Here is a 19,487-nt window from a genome sequence, read left to right on the forward strand (position 1 = left end):
CGGCAGGGTCGCTCCCGGAGTCCCTGGCGTGCGCGCAGCCCAGCGCCCCGCGGCCGGGGTGCGAGTCTGCGGCCGCGGGCTGGGCTCTGCGGCGAGAGTCCGGAGGCGGGCCGCCGCGTGGGTCCCGCGGTCCCTCCTCCCCGCCCCGCCGAGGCGCCGCCCAGACCCCCACCCCCTCCCGCTCCGCCGGCCCGGCTCCCCCACTCTGCCCGCCACCCGGTTCCCCAGCCAGCCCGGCCCCCGCGCCTCCTCCGCCGGCTCGGCCCGGCCCCCTTCTTCTCCCCGGCGGCGCTCGCAGGCTCGCTCTCTTCCCTCTTCCCACACCACCCTCAGCCGCTCCCTCCCCGCACGCCGGTCTGGAGAGGAATCGAGCGCCGCGCGCATCGATAGCTCTGCCCTCTGCGGCCGCCCGGCCCCGAACTCATCAGTGTGCTCGGAGCTCGATTTCCCTAGGCGGCGGCCGCGGCGGCGGAGGCACAGCGGCGGCGGCGGTGGCGGCGGCGGCGGTGGCGGCTGCCCGGCCAGTACTCCCGGCCCCCGCCATTTCGGACTGGGAGCGAGCGCGGCGCAGGCACTGAAGGCGGCGGCGGGGGCCAGAGGCTCGGCGGCTCCCAGGTGCGGGAGAGAGGTACGGAGCGGACCACCCCTCCTGGGCCCCTGCCCCGGTCCCGACCCTCCTCGCCGGCGCCGGGCGGGGCCGGCGGCGACTGAATGAATTAGGGGTCCCCGGAGGGGCGGGGAGGGGGTGCGGGCGCTGAGCCCCTGCGGGAGAGCGGACCGGGTGGGGGTGTCTGCAGGGGGAGGCGCGGGGACGCGGCGACGAGGGGAATGAGGAATGGGCGGTGCGGGGCTGGGGAGGGTGAGGCTAGAGGCGGCCGCCGCTAGTGCTGCTTCCTGGACGGGGAACCCCTTCCTTCCTCCTCCCCGAGAGCCTCGGCTGGAGGCGGCCGGGGAGAAACTCGCGGGCTGGGCGGGCTGCCCCTCGGGGCGGTCGGGTGCGGTGGAGGTTACTCCCGATGCGCTCCGATCTCCCCTCCCCCTCGTCCTCTCTCTCTCTCTCTCTCTCTTCTCTCTCTCCCTTCGCTCCTGCACCTCTTCCTCCCTTCCCAGCCCTCGGCTGCCTCGGTTACTGCCTTCTCTGCTGCATCTAGCATCCCTAGGACGAAGGTATAAACTTCTCCCTCGAGCGCAACTGGACGGGTAGTGGTCCTTTTCAGTGTGTAGGGGGGTATACGAGTAATAGGAGAGGTCACGTTGTGGAAGAGGCTAGGAAAGTGCTTAGAGACCACTGTTTGTGGTTATTGTGTTTGGAAAAAATGCATCTGCAGCCGAGTTCCTGACTGCTCCCCTCCCCCATGTATGGGCTGTGACATTGCTGTGGCCACAAAGGAGGAGGTGGAGGTAGAGATGGTGGTGGAAGAACAGGTGGCCAACACCCTACAACGTAAAGCCTGTGACTTAGTGAAAAGGAAAAAGTTAATCCCAGAAGGTCTGTTTTGCTTTGTCAAGTTAAAACACACCGAAAACCCGCAGAGCAGAAGCAGGGCTTTTTCCTTGCAAGTTGAGTGTAGACAGCAATAGCTAAAATTGTACTTAAAGTTTAATTTGCCTGTTCTTGTCCTTTCCCCTATCTCTTGTCTGTTACCTTTATCCTTACAAATTTGACCCTCCCATCCCAAGAGTTATTACAGTACTCCTAAATAGCATTTAAACATTTTTTTTTCAAACTGACTAGCAAGAGGAGTTAATTGTAGCAGTCTTCCAGCCAACTGCCTGAAATACTCCTAAGCATGTGCATGCTTTAGCTGAAGTCCTAAGCTAGCCTTCTTAAATTTTGACATTTATCAAAATAAGGGTTAAAACAGAAAAGCATGTTCTTACAATATTCATGTTATGTTTGTAATGTAAAAAAATTACAAAGAAATTACAAAGGGAGAAATTCTGTTCACAATCATCATCTCAGAATCAACCATATGAGTGATGTCACTCTTAGGTGACTAAGGTCCAAAATGCTGACTCCACCATGAGATAGACTATAGATATCAAATATGGTTGATGCCATTATTATTTACTTTGATACTGTAGCCATGGACAGGCATACCTGATTTCAAGAGACCATAGATGAGAGGATAATTCAGTTTCATGAGAAAAGTGGTTTTTCTTCTTCCCTTAACAGAATGTTGGGTTCTAGTCCCACTTTACCCCTCCATAGCTATTTTAGCTTTGGGTGAGGGAGCTCTTTCTGGTCTATGATCTTCAGTAAGACTCCTTGGGAACCCACTTCTCTTCAGTGGATTTAAATGTTAGTTGGTTTATAAAATCCAATTCAGGGATTTTTTTTTTTTTTTTTTTTTTCCCAGAAACAACAGCTGCATAAACAGGTAGACCAGAAGGTGTGTGTGTCTCAGAACTCACACAGTTAAGCTGTAATCTCCTATCTGTCCACAGTATCTCTTAGGCTAGCAAACTTTATAGTTGCAAGGACATCTTACACTCTTGAAAATTACTGAAGACCCACCCCTATATGGGGTATGTCAGTAGGTACCATAATACAAATTAAAACTGAGAATTTAAAAAATTGATTAATTCATTTAAAAATAGAAATAAGCCTATTACTTGAAAACATAATAGCATTTTTATGAAAACTTGTTTTTCAAAACAAAAATTAGTGAGAATAGTGGCTTTGTTTCACATTTTTGCTTATCTCTTTAACTGTATTGCTTAATAGAAGACATCTGCATATCTGCTTCTGTGTTCACTCTATTGTGATCACATCTGGAAAACTCTACACTTATTAACAAATAAGATTGGAAAGGGTAAATAACATTGCTGTAGTAATGCTATTATTAGTATTATTGATTTTGGCCTCTTGGACCCCCCAGGAATGCTGCTGGATTCCTGGACCATAGTTTGATAACTACTGTTCTAGGCTCCACAAATTGTTTTAGGGGCTGGGATAGGCAGGGAGCCAGAGTACATTTTGGTGTGATTCTCCTCATTGTTCCCCATTTCCTATGGCCTCTATTTGGAATAAAAAGTGGGAGCGATCAGGATAAGATACATGCTTGGAGAGGCTCCCAAGGTGGCCTGGCAAATAGGGCTAGGTGGCACAGAATAGGCCAGGGGGCTGTAATGTAATAGTCTTTGATAGGACAGTTGTCTAGCCTGTTCTTTGTGAGAAGACTCAGGAATAGTGTAAGGAGGTAAGGGTTAGTATATTATCATTTGGAAAACCATATTACCTTTCTTTGGGGTGGGGAGGATGCTATTTGGATTCTTGGTCTTCAGTTAATAGGATATTGCATGCACTGTAGTGTTTATATTTGCACATTCATTAATTTAGAATAACTTATCCTGTAATTATTGTGTACTTGATGCCATTCTTTGTGCAGTTCTGTCCTTATTTTTAGTAATGTGGTTATTGGGGGAAAGAAGGTCAAATTTTAAAAAATCACTAATAAAGTGATTAAACATTTGAAACAGCTGATTAAAAAATATTTTCTGTCTTGAGCAGTCAACCTTACAAGTTGCCAGTATTTATTGCAGTTGTTGAGAGACTGTACAAGAAGCAGAGAGTAAGTCACTGAGAAGTATTCACTTACAGCTTTTCGAAATCCCTCTCATTAAAAGCAGTGCATATCTTTAAATTTTATATAATTAAATTTTTTTTGGTGCAAAGTGTTTTTTTCAGCACTAACATAGGATTACATAGTGTGACAGATGATGAAATCATCCATACTGAATAGTTCAAAATTCTTAAAATTCTCTTAGTTTTTATACACCATTATTTTCCCCAGCAGATATTTTACAGATTGAAATGTTATCAAATCTGCTTTGGTGTCTTGGTTTTTATTTCTCCACTACATAGTTCAGCTTTATCTGACAGTCTTCTCTTCACCCCCATCTGACTCTTGTTAACTGCAGGAGAACTACTGTGATGATGCTTTTAAAAAGTTTTCTGTAGCTGTTGGCCCTGACAAAGGCACTCAGCATATCCACTTGTAACTCTTAGGGGCCAGAGTCAACTAGGAATACTGTAGAGGTAGCTGTCAACAAGTTTTGTGTGGGTGTGTCCACAGGGTATAGACACTTGTACTGAGTGAAGTCATGGCATGTTCCTCTGAGAGCCATTAACTTCTACAGAGCCCCAGACTGGCTGTTCAGATAGACCAACCTGAATATACGATAAAAGAATTTTGTACTCTGAATGCGTTTTTCTCAAACGTTGATGGGGGAGTTCATAAACGAAATGTTCATTACAATACTCGTCTATAGTCAACTGAAGTTTTCATCACTGAATTTTGCAAAGCATTTTGGAATAATTTTTTTGTGTAAAGGTGAATTTGTGTTAAAAGGTTTTGATAGAGTGGGTTATATTAATTTCATGTTCTAATTTATATTAACCACATGTTCTAATTTAGTCACATTTTCATTATTTTTATTATAAGGCCTGCTGAAAATGACTGAATATAAACTTGTGGTAGTTGGAGCTGGTGGCGTAGGCAAGAGTGCCTTGACGATACAGCTAATTCAGAATCACTTTGTGGATGAGTATGATCCTACAATAGAGGTAAATTTTATTTTAATATTATGCATATTGATTTGTGCAGGCCCTTTCTTTGGGTACAAAAAGGAGGTTTCTCTGATCATTTTTTACGACTACCCTTTACAAGCAGTTATACTGAAAATGATATTACTAAGTTCTCTGAAATGTACTTGGGTCCCTTGGCTTTATTCTGAAGTTATATATGCAACTAGAGATACGGATAGCCCTTATTCTCACTAGAGTATTAAGATGTATAACATTCGTTCTGTGTTAGTATATGTGTTTTTTGATTGTAAGTGTATTTCAGAGTTTTGTGAGAGGGTAAAAATGTAAATTCACATCTTATCTAGACAGTCATTTAAGAAAATGGTCTTATGGTTAATAATGTTGCTTGCTTATTTGCTATTTTACTGTCACATTCATAAGTTAGAATTGAATTGTACCAGTAAAATATAATCATTTGGTGATTGGTTTGTTTTTTTTTTTAAACATTTAATTAGTAGCAATTTCCTATTTTATTTTCACATTGAAGTAGGGGAGAACCTACAGCTACTTGATACATTTTAAAATCTCATTCTTTGTGTATTTTAATCTCTATCTATATCAGGTGGTATATAATGGTACCACTATCAATCCTTACCTTTGCTTTGCAGTCCTCTTTTAATTTACTCAAATGTTAGAATTTCTTTTATTACAGATTGATTAATGAATAATTTTTAAACTTTAATTTCATAAAGAATGGCCAAAGTAAAGGCCAACAGCAAAATGATAGAATAAAGGCCTGCGAGAGACCTTGAGTGGTCACATAATACTTTCTGCTGCCTTCTGACAGCACTGTACTTAAATTATCTCAAGCAGATAAGGATTTATTTAATCCTAAAGACCTGCAGGAGGGGATGGCACCTCACTGTCCTTGTTAACTCACTTCCAGAATGTAATTATGAATGTATTTTATACATAATCTGAATATCCATATTAACTGTAACGTCGGTGGAGATAGAAATAAATACAGCACCTGTCACTGAAATAGACTTATGTTGTTAGATTATTTCTTAGACTTCGTTACCCCAGGTTAAGCAGTCCTAATCCCTTAGTTTTTATTTTTTGGATCTGCAGATCATATCATTTTTTTAAATCAGCTCTGAAAAATTTCCCAGAACTTTCTCTGAGTCTCTCCTTGTGGAATCTAAAACAGGTTAAGATGCCCTGTTAAGGGACAATGCTGTATGATGTTTTCAAGAACACTTTGACTGCATTGTGGTAGATTCTGAGGGCACTGGTGGCCATGGCAAGATATTTATGCAATTAGAACTTTGAGGATTGAGCAAACAGCTTCATAAGGAAATATCAAATATTTTGGTACTGCAGGAAAGAAAAGAAATAACACTTATTTGCAAAGATTTGATTTAAACCTAGCCAGCTTTTATTTGGCATGAGTAAAGGGGAAGAGTCTAACTGAAGTGGACCACCTGTACAATAATCTTGTATATTTTCTCTTGGCAAGGCAGTTCAGTGCTATATGATGGGTTTTTTTTTCCCCCTTTGAGGAGGATTAAATAATTCACCCAATTTGAAAACCAAGGTTACTTGGCATAATCCATTTAAATCAGAAGTAAAAGGAAGTTTTAATAGAATTCAGGTAAACACGGAAGTTTTCTTGGGATTTTGGAAGGTGATTTTAGCAGAAGTACTCTCCGTTTCTTTGAAAGTCCCAGGGATTCCATTTCACTTGGTTTCCTGTGTGCTATAGGAGATAATGTGATCAAACATGTTAGGAAGTCTTTCTGTCTAACTTGCTAAAGTACAGTGTGGGTCTAAAATAAAGCCAAAAGTTAATCCTTTATTTTGAGTGAAGGGAGAAAAACTTTATAAATTCAAACCCCTAGCCCTGATTATGATTTCTGCCAGAAGACTTGACTCTGGGGAAAGCATCAGTTACCTGTGAACTTTGAAACTTAGACATTCCCTCACTAGTGCAGCCATCTGGGAAAAGCTGTCAGAGATCATCTCTTGTCTTCCAAATTACAGTGAGTCTTAGGGAGCTGACACATTAAATTCATGGTGTAGTTAAACTACAAGAAAGACAAGATAATTTAGTAGCTTATTTTAAGTAAACAGTGGTTAAGCAAAAATGTTGACTTGATGTTTTTATAAAGAGTTTAAAAAGGAGATGTGGGGTATCACTATTGCTATTAGGTTTTGATTGGTGAGTAATGTAGGTCAGAGAGAAAATGAGGGAGCAAAAAAAAAAAAAAAAAAAAGAAAATGAGGGAGCACATAGGCTGCACATTTGGAATTCTTATCAGTTTTCCTGCACTAAAACAAATGGGAAGGCATTTTTTTAAAAATTAAAGAATATCATTTCTATAGTGGTTTAGAATTGATAAAAATTTACCTAGGAGATAGATAAGGAAGGTGGTCATTTTTTCTTTCATTTTATGGATAAAAATGGTCTCTGAGAGGTTATAACTTGAGAATACTTAGCTAGTAAATAGTGGACTTTTAAGTTTTCTGAGACCAAGTTAAGGGGAATTTCCACCTTGTATATACAACTTTAGAAATGAGAAATTAATCTTTAAGCTAGGAAGAAATTTAATAATGGAAGCTGATTCAGATTTATCGATATACCAAAATTCGAACTTCCCTTCCTCTCCAGTGGCATCTTAATGGCAGAAATATGATATAAAATTAAACAGGTGTGATGCATAGATAGCGCATGCTTATATTTGAGGCTGTGCACATGATAATCAACTTCTGTTTTGGAGCATTTTACTTTTATCTTTTGTGAAGTTCACCAAAGAGTTCCAGAGATAATGAAGTATGTTGTTTGTGGTGCAAGAATATTAAAAAGTCAAAGTAATCTCCAAGCACTAAACCAGACTAGAAATAATATATACTTTTATAGTTTAGAGATCACTTGTTATTAAAACACATTCTCTGAAATGTGTTTTCCAACATAAAATTTGGCAGAAGGAGAAAAATCTTGTTTTAAAAAAATGTAAGTAGTTACAGACATGGAGATCAGAGTGATCATCTGATCGATTAGGAAATAGATATTGTGTATCTACTAGATTTAATATGCTAGTAAAAATAGATACAGAAAGATGTATTTTTTTTTTCAGGCTCCACTCCATTGACATTTGCATACTTCTGTTAATGTGACACTTATAATTCAGTCTAAGTATTATGCCCTTCTTCAGTGAGTTTCCTACTCAGTAAGGATGATGGATTCTTGATTGGATTGATTTGCTCCATCTTTATTGCTCTGAGCTGTGGAGTATTATTCAAGATTTATCAGTTTCTCTATCTTTTTACTTTTTCATGTTAATTATGGAATTTATTTTACTTGCTGAATAAGGTGTAATAGCTAGAACATTTGTAATATTAAGTCTTGAAGAATGGGGTGAGAAAAGCATTGTATAATGTTGAAAGCCATTATTTTTCTGGTTTTATGCTTATGTACCAGTAGTTATCAATGAGGGGTCGGTGGCTTTGTTTCCCAGGGGACATTTAGTAATATCTAGAGATATTTTTGGTTGTTACAGCTTCTAAAGGGAGTCTGCTACTGGCATCTGTGGAGGCAGAGATGCTGTTAAACTGCCCACAGTACACAGGACTACTCCCACAACCAATGAGATGGCCTCAAATGGCAGTAGTGCTGAGGCTGAGACCCTCTTCTGTGTTATATAAAGCTTTAAACATCTCTGTCAACTTCAAGTCTCTGAATAAGGTTTATCCCAGATACTCTAACACAGCACAGATTTAAACTTTACCTTTTCTAAACTAATAATATGTTATATGAGCTTATTCTAGCCTTCTGTTAAAACATTGTTTTTAAAATAAGGTACACAGTAATTTTTAAATGCATTTCTTAAGGCTTTGGCCAGCTCTACCCCCTCCCCCCCACCTTCAAGTGAGTGCCCTCTACTGGTCAATTTATTTGCTTTTATAATAAATAATGAAATACCATGTTTGGGTGTTTTCCTATTTAAATTGTGGGTATAATAAATTTATAAATGTGTAAGTTTTATTTAAAAGTCTGATTTTATGTAATTTTTAAAACCTGAAGTGTCAGTTTTATTCTCTGCTTATATTAAGATTCCTGTGTGGGCTAGTTAGGCCTAACTAATTAAATAGGTAGGTGAATATTTTTAACTAAGAAAGGAAATGTGGCAGTGAAGGAGAAAATAGGGTGGCTCTGTTGTTAACCCTGACTGAGATTACTTTGAGAAATAAAAAGTGACACTCTGACTCTGAATTTCTTAACATGTACACAGGAGCTATGCTATAGAGCTCAAAGCTTTCTGATGTGCTACATGGGGTGTTAGGAAAGGGCCTATGGGAAAGTGGCAAATTGTGACAGTTAACATTGTGTAGATTTTTTTATATAGTACTGTAGAATAGTTGTGAACACCTGATTTTTAGAATAAAGTAACACAAAATTCAGGCCCTGTATTTAGGTCAATATAAAAGTAAGTATGTACTTAATAATAATAAGTGCTTATTTAGACCTGAACGTTAAAAATTATCCAACATGTTTTAGTCTTACTTGGATTTTTATAAATACAAAGCTTTACAAACATAGAAATGAAAGTTGGTGGTGGAAATAAGTGAAAGGAAAAAATGTTTTTATGATTTAGCATCTGTAAAGATTCTGTTTTTTTTTAATACTTTTTTTTTTTAAGATTTTATTTATTTATTTGACAGAGAGAGATCACAAGTAGGCCGAGAGAGAGGGGAAAGCAGGCTCCCTGCTGAACAGAGAGCCTGACATGGGGCTTGATCCCAGGACCCAGAGATCATGATCTGAGCCAAAGGCAGCGGCTTAACCCACTGAGCCACCCAGGAGCCCCTCAGATTTGTTTTTGATATGGCCAGTGAATCCCTTTCAAACTAGCCTCTGTATTTTGACCTGTCTTCATCTGATTCTGAGCTCTTTCTTATTCTGTGGCACAGTGTGTTCCAGGTTCATATTGTACTTTCCCTATCTTCACCTGGGATTCAGCCATTTGTCCAAGGAGTCCCATTTCCTTTTAGTGGGGAATGGTAATGGTATTTAGAAATTAAGACCCAGATGTTAGAGGGGTGCCTGACTGCCTCAGTGGGTATGATTACTTAAAAAAAAAGAGACCTAAATGTTAGATATGCTTATTGCTGATGGGGTGTCCCTGCTTTTAGACCCTTTTCAATGGACAAAACTGAGAAATATATTTTATTTAAAAATCATGAATTTCTTCTTCCTCACCATCCTCCATTATCTTTTTCTCCCATGGTGGAAACCCTAGTTCTACCTTGTATACATTTCATTGTTAAATATCAGACAGCTGTTGAAATAAAATGATGTCAGTCTTCAATCCTGGTTCTTGAAGTATTATCTTAAGTAATACAGATTAAGTGAATTAACATTAGGTTAGCTTCCATATTTGTGGAATTGGGATTAAACATTTTTCTCCACTGACAAAAGTAGAGATCCTTTCCATTTTCAAAATATTCATAAACCACTTAGGAAAACACCTAGGAAAAGATTGAGCTCTTCGGGTACATGAAAATTAAGACATTATTAACAAAAATACAGGGAAACTTGGGGAAAGTATTTATATCATATATTCATCAGGAAGCTCTCATATATGTTAGAAAAAAGCAAACATTCAAATGAAATAAAAAGAGGCTAAGGATATAAATAGACAACCTATCCATTAAAAATAAAACAGGTGACATACAAACATATAAAAGATACCTCAGTAATACAGAAATGCAAGTTCAAAACAGTAAAGACTTGCACTTTAATACTGGCTAAGATTATAATGATAGGGGTGCTGGCTGGGAGGGGTATGTAGGCAAGTATACTCTTTATGAGGTAGTGGAAGTGTACCTTCTTAGAGAATTTCTGGAGTTCAGTTTGGCAATATGTATCAAAATGTAAACTGCATGTTCTTTGACCAAGTAATTTTACTTCTAGGAATTTATCCCAAAGATTCCATTGGATAAGTGTTTAAGATATGTAATACATAGGAATGTTTCTTGCAGTGTTGTTTATGATTTTTGAAAATGGAAATAATCCACATGGCTACCAGTGGGTAAAGTAAATTATAGTATATCTGTACAAATTATATACTTGTCAAAAAGATTAGGTTGATCTATCTGTACTAACATTGAACAATACCCATTGTGAAGTGAAGCTGCATCATAGTACATTGTGTAGAGTGTAATTCTTTTATATAAAAACTGTGAATATGTACATAAAATATGGTAGTTCAGTCAGACTCATTCTCTGTAGTTTTGGGTTTTTAAAAATGAGTTTTTTGGTTTTAAAAAAAACAAAAATGAGTTTTTGGTTTTAAAAAATATATATGTTTTGAGAGGGAAAATTAAATACTCTTTTTTTGAGGGAGAAAAGTCCCTAACGTATTATCTACCATTTGATTGCTTCATATTTACTTTCTTCCCCCTTTTTAAAGCCTCAACCGATTGAACAGTGCAGAGGTATCTTGGATAAAGAATTTGGTATTTGGCCAATTAAAGAAGAGCTGAGAGAAATATAATGCAAAACATGAAGATTCTATTGGCATCTGTAATTATTAAGATTGGATCTATACTCGATCCTGCCTCACATTCTGACCTTGGCATCAAGTGATAATTTATGGCAGAATGCCACATGACTTCAGTGGTTACAGATGCATGCTTAATATATCTTTATTTTCAAAATCTGTTATGCAAATTTTCCTTGAGTTTATTCAGATTTTTGAACCAGTTTTATCTCTTGCAAGTAGTCTTTTTTTTTTTTTTTAAGATTTTATTTATTTATTTGGCAGAGAGAGAGAGAGAGCGCGCACACGTGCGAGCACAACCAGGGGGAGCAACAGGCAGAGAGAGAGGGAGAAGCAGGCCCCCTACCAAGCAAGGAGCCAGATGCAGGGCTGATTCCAGGACTGTGGGACCATGACCCGAGCTGAAAGCAGATGCTTAACCAACTGAGCCACCCAGGTGCCCCACTTGCAAGTAGTCTTAGGCTGAGATTCAACATTCTCGTAATTTAAAGTATTCTTCATTTAGTAAAGAAATTTTTTAAAAAAATTTGTTTTCTTTATTTTTACTATTAATGAATATCTTAATCAAAACTTCTATCATGAGAACAAGCTCTTTTAACACCCTTGCTGCCTGATTAAAACAGAGATCCTTTGTAATCTTCAGAGCTTTAGCTCTCCTTCCTGGAGCTTGTCCAGCGCTATTATGTTTATTTTGAAATATGGTGATTGATTTTGCAAAAGTAGTCCAAGGGTAGTTGTTCAATAATCTTACAAAGACAGGATACTACTGTTGCCATAGAGTTCATAGTAACCAGTGGCCTGGCTCCTAAACTTTTTGGGCCGTAAGGGCATGTGCAATGTAATATATAAAATCATATGGTTAACTTGTTATAGCACTTTTATAAAGGATTTTCATAGTCTTTAATACTAACCTGTATACAGAATTTTGTCTGGTATTATTTACTAGCTTTTACCACTGAAGGAACAATGCCTTACAGTACATGAGACATTAAGTAGTTTGCCTGCACTCACACCACAAGTAAGAGGAGTTCTGTGGCTGCCCATAGATTGAAGATTCAGGAGTGTATCTTTAGCCTAGATTTCGGTCCTGAGCATGAGATCTGTATAGCAAGCTGCTTCCAGGTCATGTCCATCAGAACAATCCAAACGTGGAATTCGACATACCCCAAATTGAACTCATCTTTTCCTCTACTCTTCCCCTTCTGTCCCTATGCCCAATCAGTAAACTACCATTAAAAAAATTGAGATATAATTCATATAGCATAAAATTCATCCTTTAAAAATATCCAGTTAGTGATTTTTAGTATATCCATGAAGTTATATAACCATAACATTTTTTTGTCACCTCGAAAAGAAGCCCCTTACCTATAAGCAGTCATTCCCTAGTCCCTTTTGCCAGCTCTTGGTAATGACTGTGTAATGTCTCTGCGGATTTGCCTATTCTGCATATTTCATATAACTGGAATCCTACAGTCTGTGTCTTCTCGTGTCTGGCTTCTTCCATGTAGGATAATGTTTTCAAGGTTCATCCTCACTATCACATAGTTTAATGTTTCATTCCTTTTTATGGTCAAATAATATTCTGTCATATGGATAATACCTTACTGAGTTTATCAATCAGTTCGTGGGCATTTAGATTGTCTCCTCTTTTGGGCTATTTTGAATAATGTTGTTGTAAACATTTGTGTATACTTTTTTGTGTGAACATATATCTTCAATTCTTTTGGGTATATAACTAGAAATAGAATTGCTAAGTCGTGTGGTATCTTTATGTTTAACTTCTTGAGCAGCTCTCAGACTCTTCCACAGTGTTTGCAATATTTACATTCCCACCAGCAATATATGAAGTAGTTCTGCCAATTTTACCCAATAACTATTTCTCTAAACTAATGTTCTCTCCCTGTCTACTACTGTTGCTGCCTTCAGGTTCTGTCATTTCTTGTAATAGCTTCTTAATTCATCTTGCAGCCTCCAACCTGCTCCCTTCTGTGATTTTTCATAATACTAACAGTGAATCTGGTAAATCTGATGTTTCCTTCCTACTTAAAAATCTTCCGGTAATTTAGTATAAGATGAAGTTCCAAATTCCTTAATGTGGCATAAAGACCCTCCGTAAGCTGACTTCTGCTTGATTGTCCGGTTTCACTTCTACTTACCTAAAATCCCTCTAAGTTAAAGTTTTACTGAACTTCTTGGTTCCATGTACTCAACATATGCTTCATGTTTTTATGCATTTTTTGGCTCCTTACTGCCAGGAGTGGCCCTCTCCTCGCTGTCTTTCTGAACTCCTGTAAGCAAAGTTGATCTCTCCTTCCTGTTAGCTACCATTGTATTTTGTCCTGCATGTGGTGTTGCATTTATTTCATTATATTTTAATTATTTGTATACCATATCTCTTCTTCCAGACCTAGTTCTTTGAGGTCAGAAACTTTATAACTCCTGGCATAGTATATAACAGCTAGTAGATGTATAGTAAGTATCCCTAAGATGCAAGGGAGAATGGACTGAGTACGTGGGAATGAACTAATAATAAGCTTGGGTTTAGATCTCCCAAAGTCCGTGTTTCTTTCCTCCTATAATTCTAACATACCTGGCTGTTATACATGATTCTAGCTGTTTTTGAAAACTAGCTGTCTACAACATCCGTTGGTGGCTTACAGCCAGTAGTGTGGAACATACCATTCTATGATGGATTCAAATAATTTTTTGGAAGAATAACAAAATACTTGAGCATTAAGAGAGTAAAAGTTTCTCATTTTTCCCTATAGGTGTTATTTATATTTAGCAGTACAATGAAAAGTACTTTTGGCACTTAATGCATTAAGAAAACCTAACATCTCAAAAGTAAATCCTCAAATAATACTTTAGCTGACATTTTCAGCAGTCCTATTCATATTTACAAGAGTATCTGATGGAATCAACAGCATGAAGATGGAGATTAAATGGGATAATGCTTGTAATATGCTTATTACAGCATCTGACAAACTTTTTGTTGTTTACTGTAGTATCTTCCCACGTCAGGGTTTCACTGCCTGAGTTGAAAAACTAAATTGAGTGTTAAAAGATGAACATTCTTAAGTAACTTGGTTACTATAAATTGTAAAAGAAAATTGACAAAGTGATGTCCTGGTCAACAAATTTATCTCATCTTGAATGATTTAGTCTTCATTTTCAAATTCCTTTAATGCGTCTACAGATATGTTTCTTCACATAAAACAACACTTAAAGGTGTGGGGTTTTTTTTCCAGTTAATTTACTTTTTTAGTAATCTCCAACCTAATGTGAGGCTTGAACTTATGGCCCCAGGATCAAGAGTCAGATGCTTTTCTGACTGAGCCAACAGGTGCCCCCCCCTTAAAGGTGTTTTAATAAAGTGGAAAACACTTTAAAAAATTATACAGGTCAGTGAAAAAAAGATGAAAATTCCAGGTGATGGGAATAAATGTGGAAATACAGTAAAAAAAGTAACATTACTAGTCCTCAAAGAAATGGATATTAAAATAATAAGAATTCTTAATAAGTTGACAAAATTTAAAGAAAAAATATAAAATTATTGTTAGTGAGTGGTGACGAAATTGGTACATTCTTAATGTCGTATAGAAAATTAGTATAATGAACATTATGTATGCACTAACCAGCTTTTTCATATTTTCACATTCTGCAATATTTGGTGTAGATCCTTTTTCTTTTTCAAGATAAAAATTTAATACAGTTGAAAGCCCCTTTGTTCTCTGTAGTCTTACTCTCTTCCCAAAAATGTTTTTAAATTTTTCTCATGTTTTTATATTTCTACGTTAAAAGTTTCATATTCTATAAAACTTGCTTGAATACATTTGTTTAAATACTCTTAATATAATTTTAAAATTTACATCTTTATTGTTTTAATATCATTTATAGTATCTTAAACTTGTGCTTATTTTTGTAAGACTGTTGTAGTGTATGCATATATTTATGTTGAATGGGTTCATTCATTCATTCATCAGACAGTACTGGTTGCCTGTGGTATTCAGGACTTTACACATAGGGTGTACAGTGAGCAGAGCAGATGTGAGCCCAGCTATCAGGGAGTTCACAGCATAGTAGGGCGTATACGCTTAAACTGTAGGTACAGATAATTTTGTGAAGGATTTTATTTTTAGAAAGGAAGGGATGTTATTAGAAGACTTAAAGCAAATGAGTGACATGGTCTAACCAGTGTTTAAAAACAGTCACTAGCTGCTCTGTGGAGAACATATCATAAGAGTAATAATGAAGATCTCTGTTGTAAGCACTTACAAGAAATTGCACGAGACAAAACAGTTGTCACGGATGAGGGTGATGGTGGTGGTGGATGCTTGGATGTGAAGTGTATTTTGAAAACAGATAAATAGCATAAGATTGTGGGTCACTATTAAATGCTTATGTAATTTTTTCTTTGGAAGACATTTTAGGATGCCATGTTTAGTATATCTCTGTTATAACTATCATTTAAAAAAAAGGTAAACCATGTTTCCTCAGCGTCGTTTACCAGAAGTAGCATTAGTTTCCAAGGCTATGAACATTTGTATGGTTCTTGATAAATGCTGTGATTGCTTTCCAGAAGGATTATGCCTGTTCATTATATCACCAGAAATGTTTGTGCTCTATCATGATTAAGTTTTGCCAGCATGGTGTATTTCTCTTAGAAAAGTTGTTTGTTGTTTTTAACCACTTCAACAAATTAAAAAACAGCACTTTAGCCAGGAGTAAAGAAAAATACATGGAATAACTTTCCTTCTAATAATGTTATACTGAATTAATTTAAGTGGCTTTAGCCTTTTTTTGGCAAAGGATGTTAAATAACCTATGTACCCGATCTAAAAGTTCATTCTGTTTGAAAGGCTGGAGATAATAACTAATTGGAAATTTAAGGTGTTGGGACTCCTGGCGGGCTCAGTTTGGTAGAACATGGGACTCTTGGTCTCAGGGTTCTCAGCTGGAGCCCTACACTGGGCATAGAGCTTACTTTAAGAAAAATAGTAATAATGTCTTGACCTTTTCTTGCTTCATTCTTACCTAGTTTCATTATACAATCTATGTGTATTTGAATTGGCTGGATTTTGCTAATCCGTACTTTCTCAAAGTGGTGATTTTTTTTTTTAAGTATAAAAAGAATAACATACTGAGATTACTTCAGATTTGTGAAGAGTTATTAGCTTAGAGCAGAGGTTGCCAAGCTTTTCTGCAGAGGACCACATTTTCTATAAAGGTCTTCATCACACAATCTTTGCTTTTTTTTTTTTTTTTTTCCTAATGTTGATTTAAAAGCCCCCAAACTATTTTTAGTTTATGGGCCATGTAAAAACAGGTGGGCAGGATTTGGCCTGTGGCCAGTAGTTTGCTGAACCCTTATTTAGACTCTAATCCTGGGAAGTAGTCTACATTGTTCTGAATTTTTTCTACTTCCATTTACTTCTTTTTTTTTTTTTTTAAGATTTTTATTTATTTATTTGACAGAGACTGAGAGAGATCACAAGTAGGCGGAGAGGCAGGCAGAGAGAAAGGGGGAAGCAGGCTCCCTGCTGAGCAGATGCTGAGCAGAGAGCCCTGTGTGCTGCTCCATCCCAGGACCCTGAGATCATGACCTGAGCGGAAGGCAGAAGCTTAACCCACTGAGCCACCCAGGCACCCCGACTTCCATTTACTTCTTTTCTTTCTTTCTTTTTCTCTATTTACTTCTTTTCTTATGGCTAACCAGAAGTTAGAACAAAATCTTTGTATGTCATTTTTGTTGTGCTTGCTTTCTGTTTTGTCACCACACCTGTCTGTTCTTTTCAAATTACACTGTGCCATTTAATATGTTGTTATTGTGGTTCTACCAGGTTGCACTGCCTTTTTATGTGGCTCAGTGATTGCACTTCTAAGGATGACTCTAGTTAGAATTCACTTTGGAAATACTGACTTTTTAACCTAAATCTGTTATTTCTAATCAGGGTATTCTACTTATTGCTCTTAGGTTTAGATTACTTTTTTTCAGTAACTGAGTGTGTGACTCAGAACTTTGCTGGAATTGTTTTAGAGTTTAGAAGGGAAAAGATAATGAGAATGTAATGTACTGGTCAGTAGGGACTGTTTTCCCAGTTTCTCAGTTCCTTCATGGAAACATGTTATGAAATATACACAGAAAATACTAATATTCCACATTATATACTTTTGAAACACAACGTGGGAATTCATTGAGGTATTCTTGGAGGTATTATCTGTGGGTAGATGGTAAATAATCCTTGGGCTCCAGAAAGTATGGTCTTTAATTTCATTGATGGGAGAAAATCTTAGATGTAAAAACTAAGAAAACTAACAACTATAAGGTTAACTTAAGTTAGCATTGGTAAGTGAAGAATGTGAGGCAGCAGCAATAGGTAAAGAAAATCTTTGGTCTATAGCCACACCTGGGTAATGAATGGATTGACTCTAAGACACTGTACTTTGCTCTCAATTCCTGCTCTTTCATCATACTTCAAAAACACTGGTTTTCTTTTCTTTTCTTTTTTTTTTTTTTTTTAAAGATTTTTATTTATTTGACAGAGATAGACAGCGAGAGAGGGAACACAAGCAGCGGGAGTGGGAGAGGGAGAAACAGGCCTCTTGTGGAGCAGGGAGCCCAACTTGGGGCTTGATCCCAGGACCCTGGGATCATGATCTCAGCCAAAGGCAGACACCTAACAACTGACCTATCCAGGCACCCCTGATTTTCCAATTTATAATATACAGGAGTTCTTCCAAGTAGTTAAGGGAATAGGTTAAAATAATAAAATGCTAATCAAGAACCTAGATGTCCATCAACAGATGAATGGATAAAGAAGATGTGGTATATAGGTATACAGTGGAATACTATCTTGCCATTTGTGACGATGTGGATGGAACTAGAGGGTATTATGCTGAGCAAAATAAGTCAGTCAGAGAAAGAGAGTTATCATATGATCTCCCTGATATGAGGAAGTTGAGAGGCAAAGCAGGGGTTTTGGGGGCTAGGGAAGGAAAAATGAAACAAGATGGGATCGGGAGAGAGACCATAAGAGACTCAATCTCACAAAACAAACTGAGGGTTGCTGGGGGGAGTGGGGTAGGGAGAGGGTGGTTGGGTTATGGATATTGGGGAAGGTATATGCTATGGTGAGTGCTGTGAAGTGTGTGAACCTGGCTATTCACAGACCTGTACCCCTGGGCCTAATAATACATTATATGTTAATAAACAATTAAAAATGAAATCTTAAAAATAAAATAAAATGCCAATAAAATATTCAAATCTTTAGTAAAAAGCTTCTTTTTAGAAAATAAATAGATATCCTTCTTTTATAGACAGTTTGGAAAATTTAGTTTACTTTAAAAGGTAAGCATGAGATCATAGTCTAATATGGTAGTTTTTCACACTTTTAAAAATTAAAATTCTTAGAAAGTAATATGTTTAATATAGCATTAAGTACCCAAAAAATAAAAAGCAAGAGATAAGTTCCTTATTTCTTAAATTAACTATCTACCAAAAACTTCCCTTTTAACATTTTGATGTATATACCACCAGTTCTTAAGTATATATACTGATACATTTGTATAGATACATGTGTATATTTGGGATCATGCTACATATAAATCTTTGTGTTCTGTTGTAAAGATTTTTCAGATATTTTACCAAAACCATGGTTTTTAATTTATTTTTAATTTTTTAAAGATTTTTATTTATTTATTTGACACAGAGAGACACAGTAAGCAGGGAGACACAAGCAGGGAGAGTGGGAAAGAGAAAAGCAGGTTTCCCACTGAGCAGGGAGCCCAGTATGGACCCTGGACCCTGTTTACCGACCTGAGCTGAAGCAGATGCCCAATGACTGAGCCACACAGGCGCCCCCAAAAACGTGATTTTCAATGGCCATTCTTTTTTCTTAATGATAGAGTGGTCTATACGGTAATTCATGAACTAAGGGCACTTTAATACTACAGCCCACATGTGGAACAATTAGGAAGTGTCTTTGGTTTACACGTTATATCCATTTTCAGCCCTGCCTCTTATCCCATGACTTCACATTACACCATCCCTTTTCCTTATTTTTTGAGTCCTATTTTGGCAGAAAGTACATGAAGACTTCTAGGTGTAAGTATTAATCAAACGTTAGAGGAAAATCAGATTTTCATTTTAAGATTCTATAATGCTGCCCACTCCCTTTCCTTTTATTCAGTCTTAGAGTTGCACAGTCTCTTTAAGATATCCATCTCTTTCTCCCTTCTTGCTCCCCCTTTTATAGAGGCCTCATAGAATTTGCAGATAAAACAATCATGCCCTCTAGAGTTATCCTAGTATTTCTCTGGCTGTTAGATATTGTTTCCAGGATTTCAGAAATGGATAAGGGCATTAAAATCCTCAGTATCGACCTTTCTCTTAT

The 19,487-nt window shown here is 37.7% G+C and overlaps 1 protein-coding gene across 4 annotated transcripts in view; it reads left to right on the top strand.

Annotated features, from left to right (window-relative positions):
- The first annotated feature begins 465 nt into the window (after positions 1-465).
- The window catches only part of KRAS (KRAS proto-oncogene, GTPase), a 39,077-nt gene continuing 20,055 nt past the window's right edge, over positions 466-19,487 (top strand). For 2 of the 4 annotated variants that reach the window (XM_059402781.1, XM_059402778.1), the window contains exons 1-2: positions 545-628; positions 4,449-4,570. In XM_059402781.1, coding sequence (XP_059258764.1) covers positions 4,460-4,570 — 111 coding nt within the window. In that variant the 5' untranslated portion in view covers positions 545-628; positions 4,449-4,459. Of the gene's footprint in view, positions 629-4,448; positions 4,571-19,487 lie in introns of all 4 variants that reach the window. The other 2 variants (XM_059402780.1, XM_059402777.1) reach the window with 2 other exon arrangements.

This window comes from Mustela nigripes, chromosome 6 (genome assembly GCF_022355385.1).
Source record: "Mustela nigripes isolate SB6536 chromosome 6, MUSNIG.SB6536, whole genome shotgun sequence".
Lineage (NCBI taxonomy): Eukaryota > Metazoa > Chordata > Mammalia > Carnivora > Mustelidae > Mustela > Mustela nigripes.